Here is a 15,508-nt window from a genome sequence, read left to right as displayed (position 1 = left end):
ACATTGATGTGATCTTCAGTCGACATCAAGTGGCAAAATGGCCGCCACCTGAGATAGATAAGTCAACGCAATATCAACCAGAATACCATATTTAGATTAGTGGGGCTGCATAAAACATATTTTGTCAAAAAAATTGGGGTTGACTTCCCCTTTAACTCATTTATTGCCATTGACGGTTATAAACGGCAAAAATATCATTTTAATTACGATTACATACAATTACACATTATACAATTTTAATCGCCTGACGCCCCTAATTTTTAACAATCATCTAGTCAGGCGATTAAAATTTTTAATTGTAATTAATTGCATTACTTCACTAGTTAACTCACGATTAATCACACATTTTATATTTGTTCTAAATGTACAATAAAAAAAATTCTAGGTTTTCATACTCTTGTTAACAAAAGTGGGGAAAATAATGTTAAACTAATAGAAATAGTTCAAATGAATTTTTGACGTTTATAGCCGTCAATGGCAGTGAATGAGTTAAGATTTATTTTTATGCCTATATATGTGAACATTTGTGGTATGTTACAAAATGTCTTACTTCTGTCTTGTGTTAGGGAACTACAAAAGAATCCAAACTGACCCTATGTAATGTTGAAGGCGCTGGCTTCATGCCGCTGCTGATTGCTTTGGTCACCATTTTGTTGTTTTGGATTTCAACAACATCGTCTGTACATTAAACTTTTTAAAAACTTTACTACTGGATGGTTGTTGTGTAACTTAACTTAACCCTCATCAGGACATCATCTTGTAGGACAGAAAGTACAATATAGTTTTCACAGTCTTTCCTCATACTTATATGTCAAATTAAGCACATTTTATTATTCATATATTCTCATTAATTCATATTTAATGTCTGCATGCAAATAGGTGACATTTTAGAAGACTGCAGTGCAATCGTCATGCACTCATTTAGTGGACCTTGTTAGAGTGTGGGTGTACCAAACGGAGAAAAGGCTCATTTATGCTGCAAAAAAAAGTAGCAAAAGGTTTTTAAAAAACATTTTTAAAGGAGATACAGTATATTATTATGGAAAATGACATTTTAATTGCTTTTAATAAGTAGTTGGGTCTACTATTCATCCACTTTCAATATCACTCTCGTCATTCGGACTCGCGGATGTACCTGGAGTCTATTCCGGGTGACTTTGGGGGGGAAGGTGGGGCGAACCTTTGGACTGGTCGCCAATGAGAGAAGACATTCGGACAAACTCACTTTCACGTATTAATCACACATGAGGTCAAGTCCCGGGTCACTTGATTCTATGAAATAAATGCGTAACACGTGGTAGCCATTTGTTTATCCATGCTGATGAGCGCACTCTGGTTGTGTGAGAATTCACTAATGACTGCAGCCCAATGTAAAGCATAGCAGTGGATTGAGTTGGATTACAATGCAGCCACATCTGATGATGTTGCAACAGCAGGCAACAACATGGATTGACTCTCATTGGTCACTTTGCTTTTCATCATTGTCACCTTATAAAACCACGTCGTTTTTTTCCTTGATGCCGTCCCTTAAGACACACGTGGCCGAGCAATATATTGTGCTCACATACCTCAAATACGTGACATTCACAGCAAGTGCGAGGGGGGGTTGCCATTATAACGGAGCTGATAATGGCTTGATTACTTGCTCTCTCTCCCTGCGGAGCGCCAACCAATTTTCTGGCTTTCGTGGAATTGCCTCACTTGCCGGATTTGACATGTTCTTGTCTTCAAAATGGAGAATGATCTCCTGGTGAATGAAGGAGCTGTCATTCTACATAATTACGCTTAGAGGTCAATAACAATAAACAAATAAACAATGCATGGACCTCTCCATCTCATTAAGATGTGTAATGGTTCAAATGCATGACATGATTGGCCTGACAAGCTTGGTTATGTATCTTTAAAGAGACTTTAGGTATCCAGCACGTATAGCTTTTATGTCTCGGATCATCATTATTATTCCAGGCACTGTTATTCAAAGCAAAGCATAGATGGATGTAGTCACTATTCATTTCAGGGAAGCAAATGCAAATGCTAGCTTCAATATCAGGCCTTGTGGTGTTTAAAGGACCACAACAAAAGACCAATGATGCCTTCAACACCACCCCCCCCCCTCCTGAAATACAAATTTCTTCTATATCATGCACTCTTGTGATAGCATTTAATGCTTTTAATTTGTGCATGCTGACTTCATCTGTGCATTTCAGAATAGAAAATGCTCGCTGTAGACAGGTGTAACCCGTCTGCTTGATAGAGGTACCTCCTCGCGCCAAATGAGAAAAATCTAGTTTCTCAGGTTGGCCTTGGTTAATTACTTCACTAATTTCAATTTCTAGCAGTAAAAGCTCTATTAAAAGGTGCAAATCAAAAACGACTAAAAACATTAATTACATAAAGCTCTGAATACCTGTATTGAATTGACAGAATCCTAAATTATAAATATTTAAAAACAAGTCAGGCGTTTTATTGCGTCAAAAGCCGAGCCAAATTAAGCGCAACACTGCCCTCTGTTGGAGAATGAAATCTAACAAAAAAAATGCAGAATGGGGACTGACTAAAGCATTTATTGCAGGGAAAGTTGTCCTGGTGTACTGCTTTCATACAGGTGACACCAACTCAAACTGAATGAATATCAACCACAACCTTGTATAACTGTATACATAATCTGTTGATTATGAACGAAGTTTTTTATTATAAACATTTGTTTATTAGCCAGACAATACGCTCAGACAAGAACTCCGTATTGTTTGAGAACGTCAGTGTACTTAGAAATTTTGCTCTCGACGTTTTTCAGAGCCACTTTGGTCAGCTTGACGGTGGCCTTTTTCTTGTTGTAGCGCATCTTTGACTTCTGTTTTCTCTTCTGCTCCAGCGTGGCTGTGATGGCCTGGTACTTCCAGCCCACTTCATGAGCCAAACGGCCCAGGAGGGCAAACTGCAAACAGACACGATGGGCACATTTAAACATTGAACTAATGCATGGGTTTAGATTTAAAGCCATCGTATTTGTGGTTCAACTCAGAAGTCAGATCCGTAAAAAGTGTGTTTTCATCAATGCGTTATCAGATTTCAGATCATCACTGTTGAGACAATGGCTTATTAAATAATTTGAAACATGTACACATTCGCTGATAATCAAAGTGACTCACCTTACGAGTGGGCTTCAGGCGCACAATCTTAAGAGCAGCCGGGACCACCATGCGCTTCCTCTGAATGAGGGGGAAGAAAAGCCAAAAATCAGACAGCAAAAGAATCCCCGGAGGTCCGAACGTTTTGAGGACGGCATGTCTCAGATTGTGTGTTTTTGTTTCAAACCTCAGTCAAACAAGGCATGGTAAGGTAAGGTAGAAAACATCATCGACAGTATTAACGCAACGCCCACAATGTTGTGCATAAACATCACCTTGTCGTAGGGTGGGGGGATGCCATCGAACACCTTCAGCCTCTCCAAAGCAGCCTGGCCTCTCTTGGTTTTGTGGGGCAGCATGCCTAGGTTGGCGCACACACACACACACACACACACACACACACACATTAATACAAACCCCTCAACAAGATACAAACAATGCATCAGAGTTAAGACTTTACCCAAGCACATCTTTACCACAACTCAGAAGTCAGATCCGAAGAGTTTATCATCAATAGAACATCAGATTCTTAATTCAAAGAGCTCGTCATTGTTGTTTAGATGGGAAGCATGTGCTCTGATCACAAAATTTCACCACAAAGATTTTGTACAGTGGAGCCTCCAATGTTGAACAATCTGTTCAGCCATTTTTTTTAAGGGAATGTCACAATTATTTGTTACATGCTCAAGAGTAGTTTGTAAAACTTTGTACTTTAGAGCAAAATCAACATTAAATCGTCTCAAAAAAGGCTAACCGCAATAAAGCTAAAAAAATACTTTAAAGTAACACATGACTCAAAACGCCTTTTTACTCATTCGGAGGCAGTGTGGATGCACATGAAAAATACAAATATCAATGGCATCCGATTGCCTGAAAAAAAGTTTTAAGCTGCTCAAGTAAGTATCAAAATAGACATACCATGTACGCTGCCATATTGGATGTTTCTGTCCAGTCCACGACCTCGCTGTGACGTGCTGCGTGTATTTAAACGGCACCGTTCATTTTTGACTTGTTTTAAGATCTATTGCGCTTTAAAAATGCTGTATGGCATTGTCAAGTATTACCATTTAGATGGCACTCCTAACCATCTCAGGTTTCATATTCTTCCTTTGAGAAAGAAAAAAATAAATAAAACACTCAACTCAAATAACCCGTAAATTGTACAGTAGTGCGCAACCGGTCCATTACGGTGGCATATATATATAAAAAATGATGGGTTTTCATCACAAATTATGGGACATGCGCAGACAAGCTAATCATACTCTGAAAATATTATGAACCTCGAAAGTTTGGTTTCTATTAACATTGTAGACTCATAACGGTTAATATGCATTAGGCAACACTTCCAAGATTAATACAAAATATTATGAGTTTTGTTCTATTTGACGGGTATCATTGTCTTACATTTTGTACAACACAAAAAATTAAAAACCTCAATTTTTGTCATACCTAAACTGGCTTACTGATATTTTAGGCCTTTGTTATCGCCTGTTATAAAAACTCATTTCACTTTATTCAAAACATTCACCCTTCGAGGCAATTTTGTCCAGAAAACGGGTACGCTCCACATTTTTCCACTTTTGTGGTGTTCAACTTTGGATTGTCCACTGTACATTTTCTCATATGTGGGGTGGGGGGAGAACACAGAGTGGATTTTGGTTGTCATTCTGTGTTTGCTTCAGTCTCACCTCTGACCGTCCTCCAAAAGATCCTGCTGGGAGCTCTGAAGTGGTACGGTCCACGAGAGGGATTGGTGTTCATCCTCTTTCGCAGGAATGCCAGATACTTCACTGCAAAATCAAATATTGAATGTGACTGTAAGAGGAAATTCAAGGAACAATGAAGGGTTGAATATGACCCGAATGCATGTGTCTCAGATGGTAGTGCATGTGAAGTTTTCTCATGGTCATTTAAAACTCAAAAAATAGTGTTTTATATATCATCATTGACACAGTTTCATTGCACCTGATGTGAGCTTTATTCGAACGTATAAAGCACAAAATTACCTTTTTCCAATATTAATTTTGGCTTAATGCATCTTAGATCAAATGAGAGCACAGCCTTGTACATTATTGAGGTTACTTACGTTTGTTACGGTAGAAATTGCCGGAGATGTTGATGCCTTCACACCTGACCACCACAACTTTGTGTCCTTTAAAAATGGAAATTAAATACCAATCAAAATGTGCACAACACATTTGTTAGTACCAATATTTTTTTAGAATTTAAAATATTTTGTCTCAGATGGTAGTGCATGTGAGTTTTCTCATGGTCGTTAAACTCAACCAAGGGTCAAAGTAATCATCAGTGACAAAAAAAGAAAAGAAAAAAGACATTTAAATTCGCGTCGCTTTCATGATACCAATTAACAGGATATACATACCTAGCAAAGTCTGCTTGGCAACGATCGCAGCCAATCGGCCAAGCAGATGGCCCCTGCCATCTAGTAGCAGAACCTGCACAATCGGTGGCGTTTAAAAAAAAAAAACAGGGCAAATCACAATAAGAGGGGAGAAAAAATTATTGTGGAAAAAGTCAAGAACTTCATAAAAAGGAGCACATGGCTGCAACGCAGGTTACGCGTCCTATCAAGCAATAAAATTAGCCATCAGACGCCTCACTCGACAGATTACTGCAGGAATCCATGAAATGGGTTAAAGGTGTGAGAAACGTTAACATATACCTGAGAAACGTTAACATATACCAAATAATAAACTTTCTTACAGGGACAAATTCACTAACCCGGGACTTCAAATGCAAGGCAAGCTAGCTAGGGAGCAGCTAGCTAACAGCGTTGTCTAGCAAGGCTGCCATGATGGAATTCATGTCCATTCGGACACGCAAGCCACCGACAGCCTGGCGAGTTAAACTGCATTTTTAACAGAATTGTAACCCTGTTTTACATTTGTCATAGAAAAAAATGTTCGACCACATGTTAATAAAGACACATGGCCAAAACCACGACGGGAAAACGATTAAAATAAGATTATTCTCCCTGGTCTGTTACACACCTTATTGAAGCGGTCCGCCATGATGTGCGAAAAGAAAGATACACGGGGACGCCCGTGGTAAAAGACACGGGCGGGCGGAAGTGACGCATTCTTTCGCTTGTGATTTTGTCGAAAATGTTCCAGCGCCACCTGTGGACGGATGCACAAAGGACAATTGTGCGAAACAAATGATTGATTTTAAATCATTTATTTTCATGTTTTGTTCTTTTTTTAATGTAATTTATATTAATTTATTTATAAATGTAAGTAAAAAAAAATACAGGTATTAATGTTAATGCATGGATAATTGTTTTAACATTTCTTAAACAAAATAATAACCAAACCCTAAACGTTTTAGTTATATTTTTTTTTTTCAGGGCAACAGCTAAATACATGCATCAATTATACAACACATGAACTAATTATACAATTTAACTATCTTAATGGCATTCCTTCCTTCGACTGTATGCGATAGTGTAGTACAAATTGTGCATTTAATAATAAAGAAAATTATTTATTTTATTTTTACAGGCATCATTTAGAAAAACAGCACTGGATTGTCACGTTAACTTTCATTTCACATCAATTAAAAAAAAAAAATAATTACCTGCAATTATCTGAAGAGATTTATTTGTTAAATAAAAGGCACAATTTGTGCTGAAATGCATCATAATAGTGCAAGCAAGTTGGTGGTTTCCCCAATATACGGCTAAACAAAAATGCCAAGGATGTTAAAATATATTTCAAAACGAATTAAAAAAATTATATAATAAATCTACATACAAATTACAATAAAATTAGACAAAGCAATTAAATAAATTGAAAAGTTGACATTTCTGACATTCAGTTTGAATGTCAGCATTCCTGTGTGAAGCCTGCATATTTTTCTCTGGCTTACTCCCACTTTCCAAAAACACACACGTGTGAATCGAAGTGTGAATTCTCATTTGCCTCCATGTGCCCAACAACTGGCAGGTGATCAGGTAGTCCAGGGTTTACCTCACCTGAGGGTTTAGCTTCCCCATGACCATGAATGAGAACAAGCGCCGTAGAAAATGACATTATTAAACAACAGTCAAAGCTCATTCTTTGCATTAGAAACATATTTATCACACAAGGTCGTGTTTATTTGCTGTATGAAACATACAACAGTTCATGCATATCATATCACACTGTTCCATGGAAACAACATCAATTTGATGAACTCTTGCAAATTCACCACACAATCATGCCTTGTCGGTAAAGCATTTCTACTCTGAGATGGTGAGCAGCAGAAGAACATTTTTTTTATTTTTTAAAGGGAGAATATATATTTTTTTAGATGCAATACAGCCGTGATTTAAGATATCTGGCGGAAACTCGTTCTGATTAGTCGTCGTACTTCAGCTTCCTAATCTTCCCCTTGTGACGGTCAATTTCCCGCTGCAGACGCTCAATCTCCTTCTTGTGGTGGTCAATTTCCTCCTGGTGGTGATGCTTCAGTGCAGCCAGCTGCTCCTGCTCCTTGCGCCTTTTGGGCAGATAGAACACAGAACAATCAATGTTTCCAACTGAAATGAGTTGAAACACTATTAATAATCCTTTCAAGTCCCCCTAAAACAAACTTTTTGGGGTAAGGCTTTTATTTGTCCCCCCCCCCCAAAAAAATAAATAAATAAAAAGCATTTCATAAATGCAAAGAGTATAAATAAATAAACTGGTTTTATAAAGTGTATTTACCTGTACAATAATTAGCTGTTTTAAAATCTGCATACCCAAAATTTGGGGTTACAAATCGACACAAGAAGGTTTGGTGATCTACTTGGGACACATTAATGGGAGGGGGTTTCCTCATTAGGACCACTACTTGATAAAGGTTTTGCTTGCAGCTTCAAAAAAAAAAAAAAAGCTATTACCAGAAAGTGGTAGCTATAAATAAGATCCACCTACACTCAAGGACTAGAAGGACATTGTAGAGGAAATTCACATGACTTACATTTATCATAAGGTTGCGACAAGCAGCATATGAAGATCACTGGGAAGAGTGGACATTATATATAATAGTTGTAGTAGAGTAGTTTTTAACCCAGCCGTTTTAAGGATGAAGCAAAAATTCGAAAAGGCTAGTGAAGCAGGAGAGAAACACCACCTACTTAAAGTACATTTCCTCCTCGGCCGCCTGTTTCTTTCCCATGGCTCCACCGGCCTCTCGGATGGAGCCGCCGGCTCCTCCACCTTTTCCTGCACCTTTACCCAGCTCTCCCAGCTACAATGGAGAAAAACAACCCAGTGGAAAAATGTTGACTAGCAAGTAACAAAAGACATTTTCTTACACCCACACTTACTCAAGTGTAAGATTAATTCATAAGGACAAATATCTTACACTGCAAAAAAAAAAGAGATTAAAAATAATAATGAAATGAGGAATGTTACTTAATTTAAGCATAATTATCTGTCAATAATACAGTATAAACTATGCATTTCAATGCTCTTCCACTAGGTGACAGAAAGTACAACTTGTGTGCACCTGTTGAAGTCATACAACAGAAAAATAACTAAACAAGCCCAGATTTCATAATGAGCACATACATGTGTGTTTAAATCGAGACGAAATCTTCATTATTTCAGTACTGGATATACACTTTGTGACATATTAATTTGTCCCAAATGAGGAAATTATAGTAACTGGGTTCAAACTAAACAACCATGCAACTACGACAACCAGGCCCCAAGTGCAGACCCGTTTATAATTATGAATACATTTTTCTACGTTGTTAATAAGCAACGCATAAGCGTTCTTTGACTCCCTTATATTATAGCCTATTAACACGAACTATAATCCATATTCTTGAAATTACACTCATGTTGTTTATCAAGCTGTCATACCTGGCTAGGCAAACTTTGAAGCTAATGTTAACGCGTTTGAAAATACTCCAAGTGAAACGGCATTATGACGCCAGAAATCGACGTTTTGTTGGAGAGATAGGCCCGAAGGACATAGTTTTACCTGGTCGGATGCCATTCTCTGTTGTAAGGTGAACAAACCGCGGATATTGGGCCTTAACAAGAACCTCGCCATTATAGCTAATATGAGTGGCGAATGACAATGACAGCAGGAACTCTCTCTTACCCAGTTTGCCCTTGTCTGCAAATACGTACAGCCAGAGGACGGTGCCATTGGTACCCAGACAGAGGGGTCGGCAGCACGTTGAAGGTTCTCTTCAGGAAGACGGTACAAATATTACTAATGCTATTTTTTTTAAACGATGTTGATTAACAATGAAACTGTCTTGGCACAACATATTTATTATATGCGTTGTAAAACGTGAACGCAACATAAAATCACCCCCATTTTGCCCAATGGAACGTCTCAAAATAAAACGCGTGAACCTGCATGTTCACTTTGCCCTGAAGTGTACGTCTTTTTTTAAACGAAGGAATTGCAGTATAGAGAAATAAAACTACAATAATACATGATAAAAATAATTAAAATATTTATTTTTAGTTTGATAAATTAAAATGCAAATACGTGACGTCGCAGTAGCTCAAGGGCATTTCGTAGATGAGATTTTGAAGTTAAAGCGCCATTAAACAAATATTACACAGTAGCAGATATTTGTATTAATTTAGCAGTTTTTCCTGAAACGGGTTAGCTACAATATATTCATTTGTATTAATTTATCTCATCCAATGTATTCATATATTCTATAAACGAATCACTTGGGGGAACAAGACTAAACAAAGCAGGCCATACTTTCTGCCCCTGTACTATACCAGTATGATAACTTGATGATTTAAGTATTTTAATTCAGTTATTTTATTTTACATTTTATTCAATTACATTCATTTTATTCCACTGAAATATTTTCATATAAAGTTGTTTTAAACTTTACTTGATTAAAAAAAAAAAAAAGCATGCAAGGCTTGGAATAATTTTATTCAGTAAAGAAAGTAAAGTTCTTGAGATCTGTCTTTAACCAGGAGCCTCACAGAACCTCCCCTCAGTAATGTCCCTTATAAGCACATCACCTGGCCACTCTGGGCTTATTCCAGACCCCCAAAATCAAGAGAACAAACATCAACTTAAAAATGCAAACCACATTTTCACAAGTCAATACACCAATCAGTGGAACTGTATATAACTGGTACATTGCACCCCTGTCAGCAAACAGGTGCATGAGAAGACCCATTCCCTCCCCCAAAGAAAACTGAAAAGTCAAATTTATCAGCAAATGAAAATGCCAGCACTACTGTGTCTCTAACGGGGTCAAGTATCATAACAAAGACAATTAGGAGGCACATTATGTGAACACACACAATCGCCCACTTTTTTAAAACTGGGAACTTAAGAATTCAGTATTACTAATATTGTTGATTGGGTCAAGAAACAGTGGCAATAAAAGCGAGGACATGAATATTTTTGGCCTGTGTGTCACTGAAGCTCTGCCACGTCCTTACTGAGCCAATTTACCAAACATGACTTGGTCCGTGAAAATCACTTCAATTTAACACACATTGCCCACACGTATTTTCAGTGTGTTTCAGTTTCTTGATGCCTCTGCGCCCTTCAGGTATTTATGCTGCCTTATGCTGATGTTTTACAATTTAAAACAAACACAAGTGAATCTTTACTAAAACAAGATTTAAAAAAAAAAAAAGATCAAGGGGAGGCGTCACAGGGCCAAGAGGGGTCTCCGGAGGCCCTTGGGAGGAGGCAGCGCCCGCCGCTCCTCCTTGCTGCCCCGTCAGTCCTGCTTGACGTTGCCCAGCGCTCTGAGGCGCTCCAGCAGGGGCGGGTGCGAATAGTGCCACATGGAGTACAGCCAGTCAGCCACAGGGAAGCCCAGGTTGTCCTTGTTCAGCTTGATGAGGGACGAGTAGAGGTCAGAGGCTTTGCCCATGTTGCGCGCAAAAGCGTCAGCCTGGAACTCGAACCTGCGGCTCAGGACCGTCAGGCAGAAGGACAGAAGCTGCGACGGCGACATAAACATGTCAATTACAAAAATACCCACACTATATCGTCATTCTCACCCCTGCTATATTTCAGATTTTAAGAGGCAGTTTTTAATGGGATTGCACAGATAAATCCTAATTTTGAGTTCATCTTAAATTACTAAAATTGAAAAATAAGGTCTGGAACATACGCCCGGCACTAAACAAGATTTCACAGATGAAAGGATTTCCTCATGGTTACCTCATTATATGGAGAAAAGATGAACTGGAAGATAATCATCAAGCCAATTAGAGTAGGCTGGCTGTCATTGAAGCCAAATGCGACAAACAATTCCTTGCGTCCAATTAGAGCAGCAAATAGGGAGAAACACAAGAAGGAATTCATCTGAGGAAGAGAGACAAGGGGATGTTAATGCTCCATTTAACATCCGTCAAAAATGCGAAAAATAAGCGAAATAATCACCTGGCTGATGATAATGTTTTTTAAAGTGTGACCAAGTTTCCAGTGGCCCAACTCGTGACCCAAAACGGCAAGGATCTCTCGGTTGTTGCATCCTTGTTTCTTGTGCTGTCAAAATGTCAAATAGTTAATATTGCTCAATGACATAGCATTTCAGTCATTCGGTCAGTTTGGAACGTCTAACGGTGGCTGTGAGGGTGCTTTGATGCATTTTTCATCTGAATAAGTGTTAAAGAAGAAAAAAACACTTTGTTCTTCTTAGTTGCAAAAGCGTGAGCAGGAAGTAGGTTTGCTGCACAAACAAGCAAGTGAACAGTTTTTTTGTGCCCCCCCGTAACGTGGACCGGCTATTGGTAGTGTGGTGGTATAAAACGATGTCCATCCATCCAGGTTCTTCATCTATTTACTTGATTAGAGTTTATTTGGAACCTTATCAGGAAGTTCGTAACACATCATACTTGACTAAAAGGAACCACACTAAGTTTTTCTGCTTTGGTGCAGACTCCAGTTTGTTTAGAATGTTTTGAAACAGGAGTGGGGAAAACATGCACCATTCAAAAATCAAATAAAACCAAAAATAATTTTAACCGTCAAACTGTTCAACCCCAAAATTTATCACAATATACGGGGTGTTCCGAAAAAAATGTGTGCTCTAATTCAAATTTTGGCCTCAAATGATCTCAAATTTAAACGATATGTGTAAAAATGTTAGTTTGTTTTCCTCCTTTTCCAAAGTGAACAATGACAATGAAAATGGCACAGTGTGTTACGCTGCCAAACAAGAATGTGCAGCGTGGCTTTTCGAGTAAAAAATAATAATAAAAAAATAAGACACCCGCTAGAAAGCAGGTTTGGACACAGCAAAAAAAAATAAGTAAAGAGTACGGCAAAAAGAAAAAGAAAAAAAGAATGTGTGTGTGTCACAGGCATTGCGCATTCATAGTTACTCAGAAAAAAACAACAACAAAAAGTGCCAAGGCAAAACCATTTCAAACTCCCCAAACAATGTTAAAGGACTCGTAAACCTTTGGCCTGGCATTAGATTTGGCGTCATTTTCTGGTTCCTCGGGCTTCGCCTCGTCCCCCTTGTTAAGGGGAGAATAGTCTTCCAGCAGCGTGTCAAAGAGCACGATGCGTTTGTTCTTGAAGAAGCCATAGAAGTACGCATTACTGTGCGAAGACCGTTTGGAACCTGCAAACACGGACAACACTGAGAAACAGCACGCAAAAACATAACCGTTCGATTGTGAATGATTCACATACCTTCAACTACGTAAACCTTAGTGAGAGGGAAACTTATACTGTTGGCCATGGCTTCAATCTCCGTCTTTAATTCCCCTTCTGGCAAAGGAGTGAATTTGTCAAACAGGGGAGCGATGTAATCAGCGTAGATGGTAACGAGGACCTGAGAACAGAGACAGCAGCAAGTCAGTCACAGACATGCTCGAATATGCATACCAGTTGGAGATGTCACTTTATAAAGAAAGGCTTATTACTAAAATACACTGTACACTTACTCACCAGAGACACTGCTAAGGTGAACAGCCAGGCGTAGATGAAGAAGTAGTCACCGCCAATCTTAATGATGTAAAGGAGCAGTGATGTCACAGGCAACAGGATACACTGGGTCACGGCGAACTTCTTCACGGCGTCTTTGATGAAGAACCCTAGTGTCTGTGATGAGAAACGTCAAACCAAATAGAGTCAAACCATTGTAATCCACAGGTTCCGTATTCACGGTCCCGCCATTTCAAGGGCAATATTTCTAGTTTTAACTCCATTTTATTCTTTAATTTGGGGTTTAATTCCACTTTTGACCACTAGGTGGTAAAACAATATCACATATTACCTGTCAATCTAATATTTGCTGAAGAGATTAGAAAAAGATTACTGAACGTCTAAATACTCAGCTCCATATTCGCGATTTTAACGTGTTTTTCAGATCCACAAATATAGCCGTGATTTTCACGTTTGTTAATTTATTATGCATTTATCATGACTTACCATTTGTAAATGTTCAATTCTGCTTGTGAGTTGTTGAATGTGCGTTTGTGGTTTGCTGGGCATGCTCATGAGCCTTTATTTGATCTTTTGTTAAGTGTTTTATTTAGCACAAGGCGGGAAACAAAATATGACCCTAATTCATTTCCCTCGAGCTGATGCTGCCTTGATAGGAAGTTGTTCTTCTTCTACTGTTAATTTTTGTTCTATGCCGCTAGAGCAGCAGCGGCCAAAGAGGTAGCAATAAAAGGTCTTCTGGGTCAAGACAAAACAACAACAATAAGTGCTTTCCATCCTCTTGCGGAGAAGATTACCTGCTGGTTGAAGCCGTGCTTCTCCTCGATGACAAATGTGTTGTACAAACTCCAGGGAAGGCCAGTAAAAGCAGTGAACAGGGTGGCGAGAGTCAGAAACACAAGGGACTGCGTGATCTCATACTCCGGCCCAAATCCAAAGTGTTTCGTCACTACGCCGGCGAAGCCCCACAGAAAAGGAATCCCACCCAAGACCAGGATCAGCTTTGAGTAGTAGAGACCAAAATTATTCCACAAGAAACATCCATAAATCACATTAATATTGAGCATTTCTCATTAGTATCTCACCGTTCCTTCCATCTCTGAATACAGACCAGACCAGAAACTGAAGTTGCTTTTATCCAGCTGATAAAGTCGGGACTTCTCAAAAGTTACGGAATCTATTATCTTTCCGAGCTCTTGTGGCACACATGTCGTCGAGCTGTATATCCTTCGCTGCAGGGATGACACTAGTAGTCAATAAACACTGGCAACAATCATGACAATGAATGCATGTGCTAAAAAGGACATTAATAAGTCATTAAAATATATTTTTTGTAAATGTATTTCTATAACATGTAAAGTTAAATTACACAGATAAATGAACTAAATAAAAAAAGATGATGATTTATGATTCACTAGTAATTGATAATAATCGATATCATGGAGCACGGTTGCGTGATTTGAGAGGTTTCTTTTGGCCACAAATTGTCCATGATCAGGGCATTGTCAGCCTCTTCTCGTGCACTGAATGAAACAATTGTCAAAGCATCGCGTTGGTGTGCTGGTTGTTCGTCTGGCTCACGTCACGTTGAAGGGGAAACTCATTATTTGTAGTTTCAGTAATAAATATATCTTTTGAGACACCAGCCCTGATTTTTTTTTAACCGTTTGTCATTGGCACTACCTGTACAATTACCGCAGCATTGAGTATATCTCTTACTAAGTTATACCAACATCATCTATTTATCCATCCACGTCTATCGATCCATCTAGATCTGGTCTGGTGCAATTTGCGTCAGTCTAGCAAATCCCAAACCTTTAATGCAAGTTCAATTACTTTAGCAGTTTGAATTTTCCATGCAAAAACATTTTTTTTTATGAGTAACGCCAATTTGTTTGCCGTTTCATTCACTGTGAGAAGCATCCAACAAGGTATATTTTCTTTAAAATAGCGATGTGACTACTTTGTTGATAAGTATCAACTTACCTGTCTATGTGCAAGGTATGCCTCCCATAGATACACCGTCCACGTAAAGCCCAAAACATTATAAAATATCTGTTTTTCCACGGGGAGCTCATTAATTAAGTCGAGCATAATTGCCCAATGTTTTTGGGTGTAGGGACTAAGAAATCCAAGAAGCGCTTCGCTAGCTAAACAGGCTAACAGCAACGTTATTGCTCCCCCAGCCTGGCTAGCTGCTAACGCATAAACTTTACACACAAAGTGGGCTATTAGTCTAACCAATGAAAAGCTTTTATAAACGTCTAATCGACCCAAAAATGACTGCAAAGTGCAGCGAGTTATTTTTAAGACTTCATCGGAAATAATGACACTTCATTCATGAGCGCGCAGTCTGTTCAACAGCATAAAAGATCCGGAAAGGAACCGCTGCTGTCACATTGTTTCCTCATCCGGTTTACTGACCCTCTCTGCCTAAACAGTAAATACTATCATAAGCCCCACATTTACATTTACAAATA

The 15,508-nt window shown here is 38.6% G+C and overlaps 3 protein-coding genes and 3 non-coding genes across 6 annotated transcripts; all 6 read right to left on the bottom strand.

The window, feature by feature from the left end:
• Positions 1-2,544: 2,544 nt before the first annotated feature.
• On the bottom strand, positions 2,545-6,258 carry rpl13a (ribosomal protein L13a). The gene is made up of 7 exons (XM_077558964.1): positions 6,140-6,258; positions 5,512-5,584; positions 5,215-5,280; positions 4,817-4,918; positions 3,404-3,489; positions 3,150-3,209; positions 2,545-2,935 (listed from the first exon to the last, which is right to left on the bottom strand). Exons 1-7 carry the CDS (start codon positions 6,158-6,160, stop codon positions 2,726-2,728), a joined length of 618 nt encoding a protein of 205 aa, XP_077415090.1. The 5' UTR covers positions 6,161-6,258; the 3' UTR covers positions 2,545-2,725.
• Positions 3,016-3,086, bottom strand: LOC144042008 (small nucleolar RNA SNORD50). The gene has a single exon (XR_013290497.1). It is a non-coding gene; the product is annotated as a small nucleolar RNA SNORD50 (small nucleolar RNA).
• On the bottom strand, positions 4,996-5,081 carry LOC144041998 (small nucleolar RNA Z195/SNORD33/SNORD32 family). Its single transcript, XR_013290488.1, has one exon. It is a non-coding gene; the product is annotated as a small nucleolar RNA Z195/SNORD33/SNORD32 family (small nucleolar RNA).
• On the bottom strand, positions 5,363-5,443 carry LOC144041999 (small nucleolar RNA Z195/SNORD33/SNORD32 family). Its single transcript, XR_013290489.1, has one exon. It is a non-coding gene; the product is annotated as a small nucleolar RNA Z195/SNORD33/SNORD32 family (small nucleolar RNA).
• A 965-nt stretch (positions 6,259-7,223) lies between the features above and the next one.
• Positions 7,224-9,269, bottom strand: atp5if1b (ATP synthase inhibitory factor subunit 1b). Its single transcript, XM_077558977.1, has 3 exons — positions 9,105-9,269; positions 8,251-8,363; positions 7,224-7,628 (listed from the first exon to the last, which is right to left on the bottom strand). The coding sequence occupies exons 1-3, from the start codon at positions 9,174-9,176 to the stop codon at positions 7,487-7,489; spliced, it is 327 nt and encodes a 108-aa protein (XP_077415103.1). The 5' UTR covers positions 9,177-9,269; the 3' UTR covers positions 7,224-7,486.
• A 746-nt stretch (positions 9,270-10,015) lies between these two features.
• zmpste24 (zinc metallopeptidase, STE24 homolog) lies at positions 10,016-15,443 on the bottom strand. The gene is made up of 9 exons (XM_077558952.1): positions 15,015-15,443; positions 14,114-14,260; positions 13,826-14,029; positions 13,032-13,184; positions 12,774-12,915; positions 12,536-12,702; positions 11,514-11,618; positions 11,292-11,435; positions 10,016-11,067 (listed from the first exon to the last, which is right to left on the bottom strand). Exons 1-9 carry the CDS (start codon positions 15,120-15,122, stop codon positions 10,843-10,845), a joined length of 1,395 nt encoding a protein of 464 aa, XP_077415078.1. The 5' UTR covers positions 15,123-15,443; the 3' UTR covers positions 10,016-10,842.
• Between the last annotated feature and the right edge of the window lie 65 nt (positions 15,444-15,508).

This window comes from Vanacampus margaritifer, chromosome 1 (genome assembly GCF_051991255.1).
Source record: "Vanacampus margaritifer isolate UIUO_Vmar chromosome 1, RoL_Vmar_1.0, whole genome shotgun sequence".
NCBI lineage: Eukaryota > Metazoa > Chordata > Actinopteri > Syngnathiformes > Syngnathidae > Vanacampus > Vanacampus margaritifer.
This window is presented reverse-complemented; position numbering and strand designations above follow the sequence as displayed.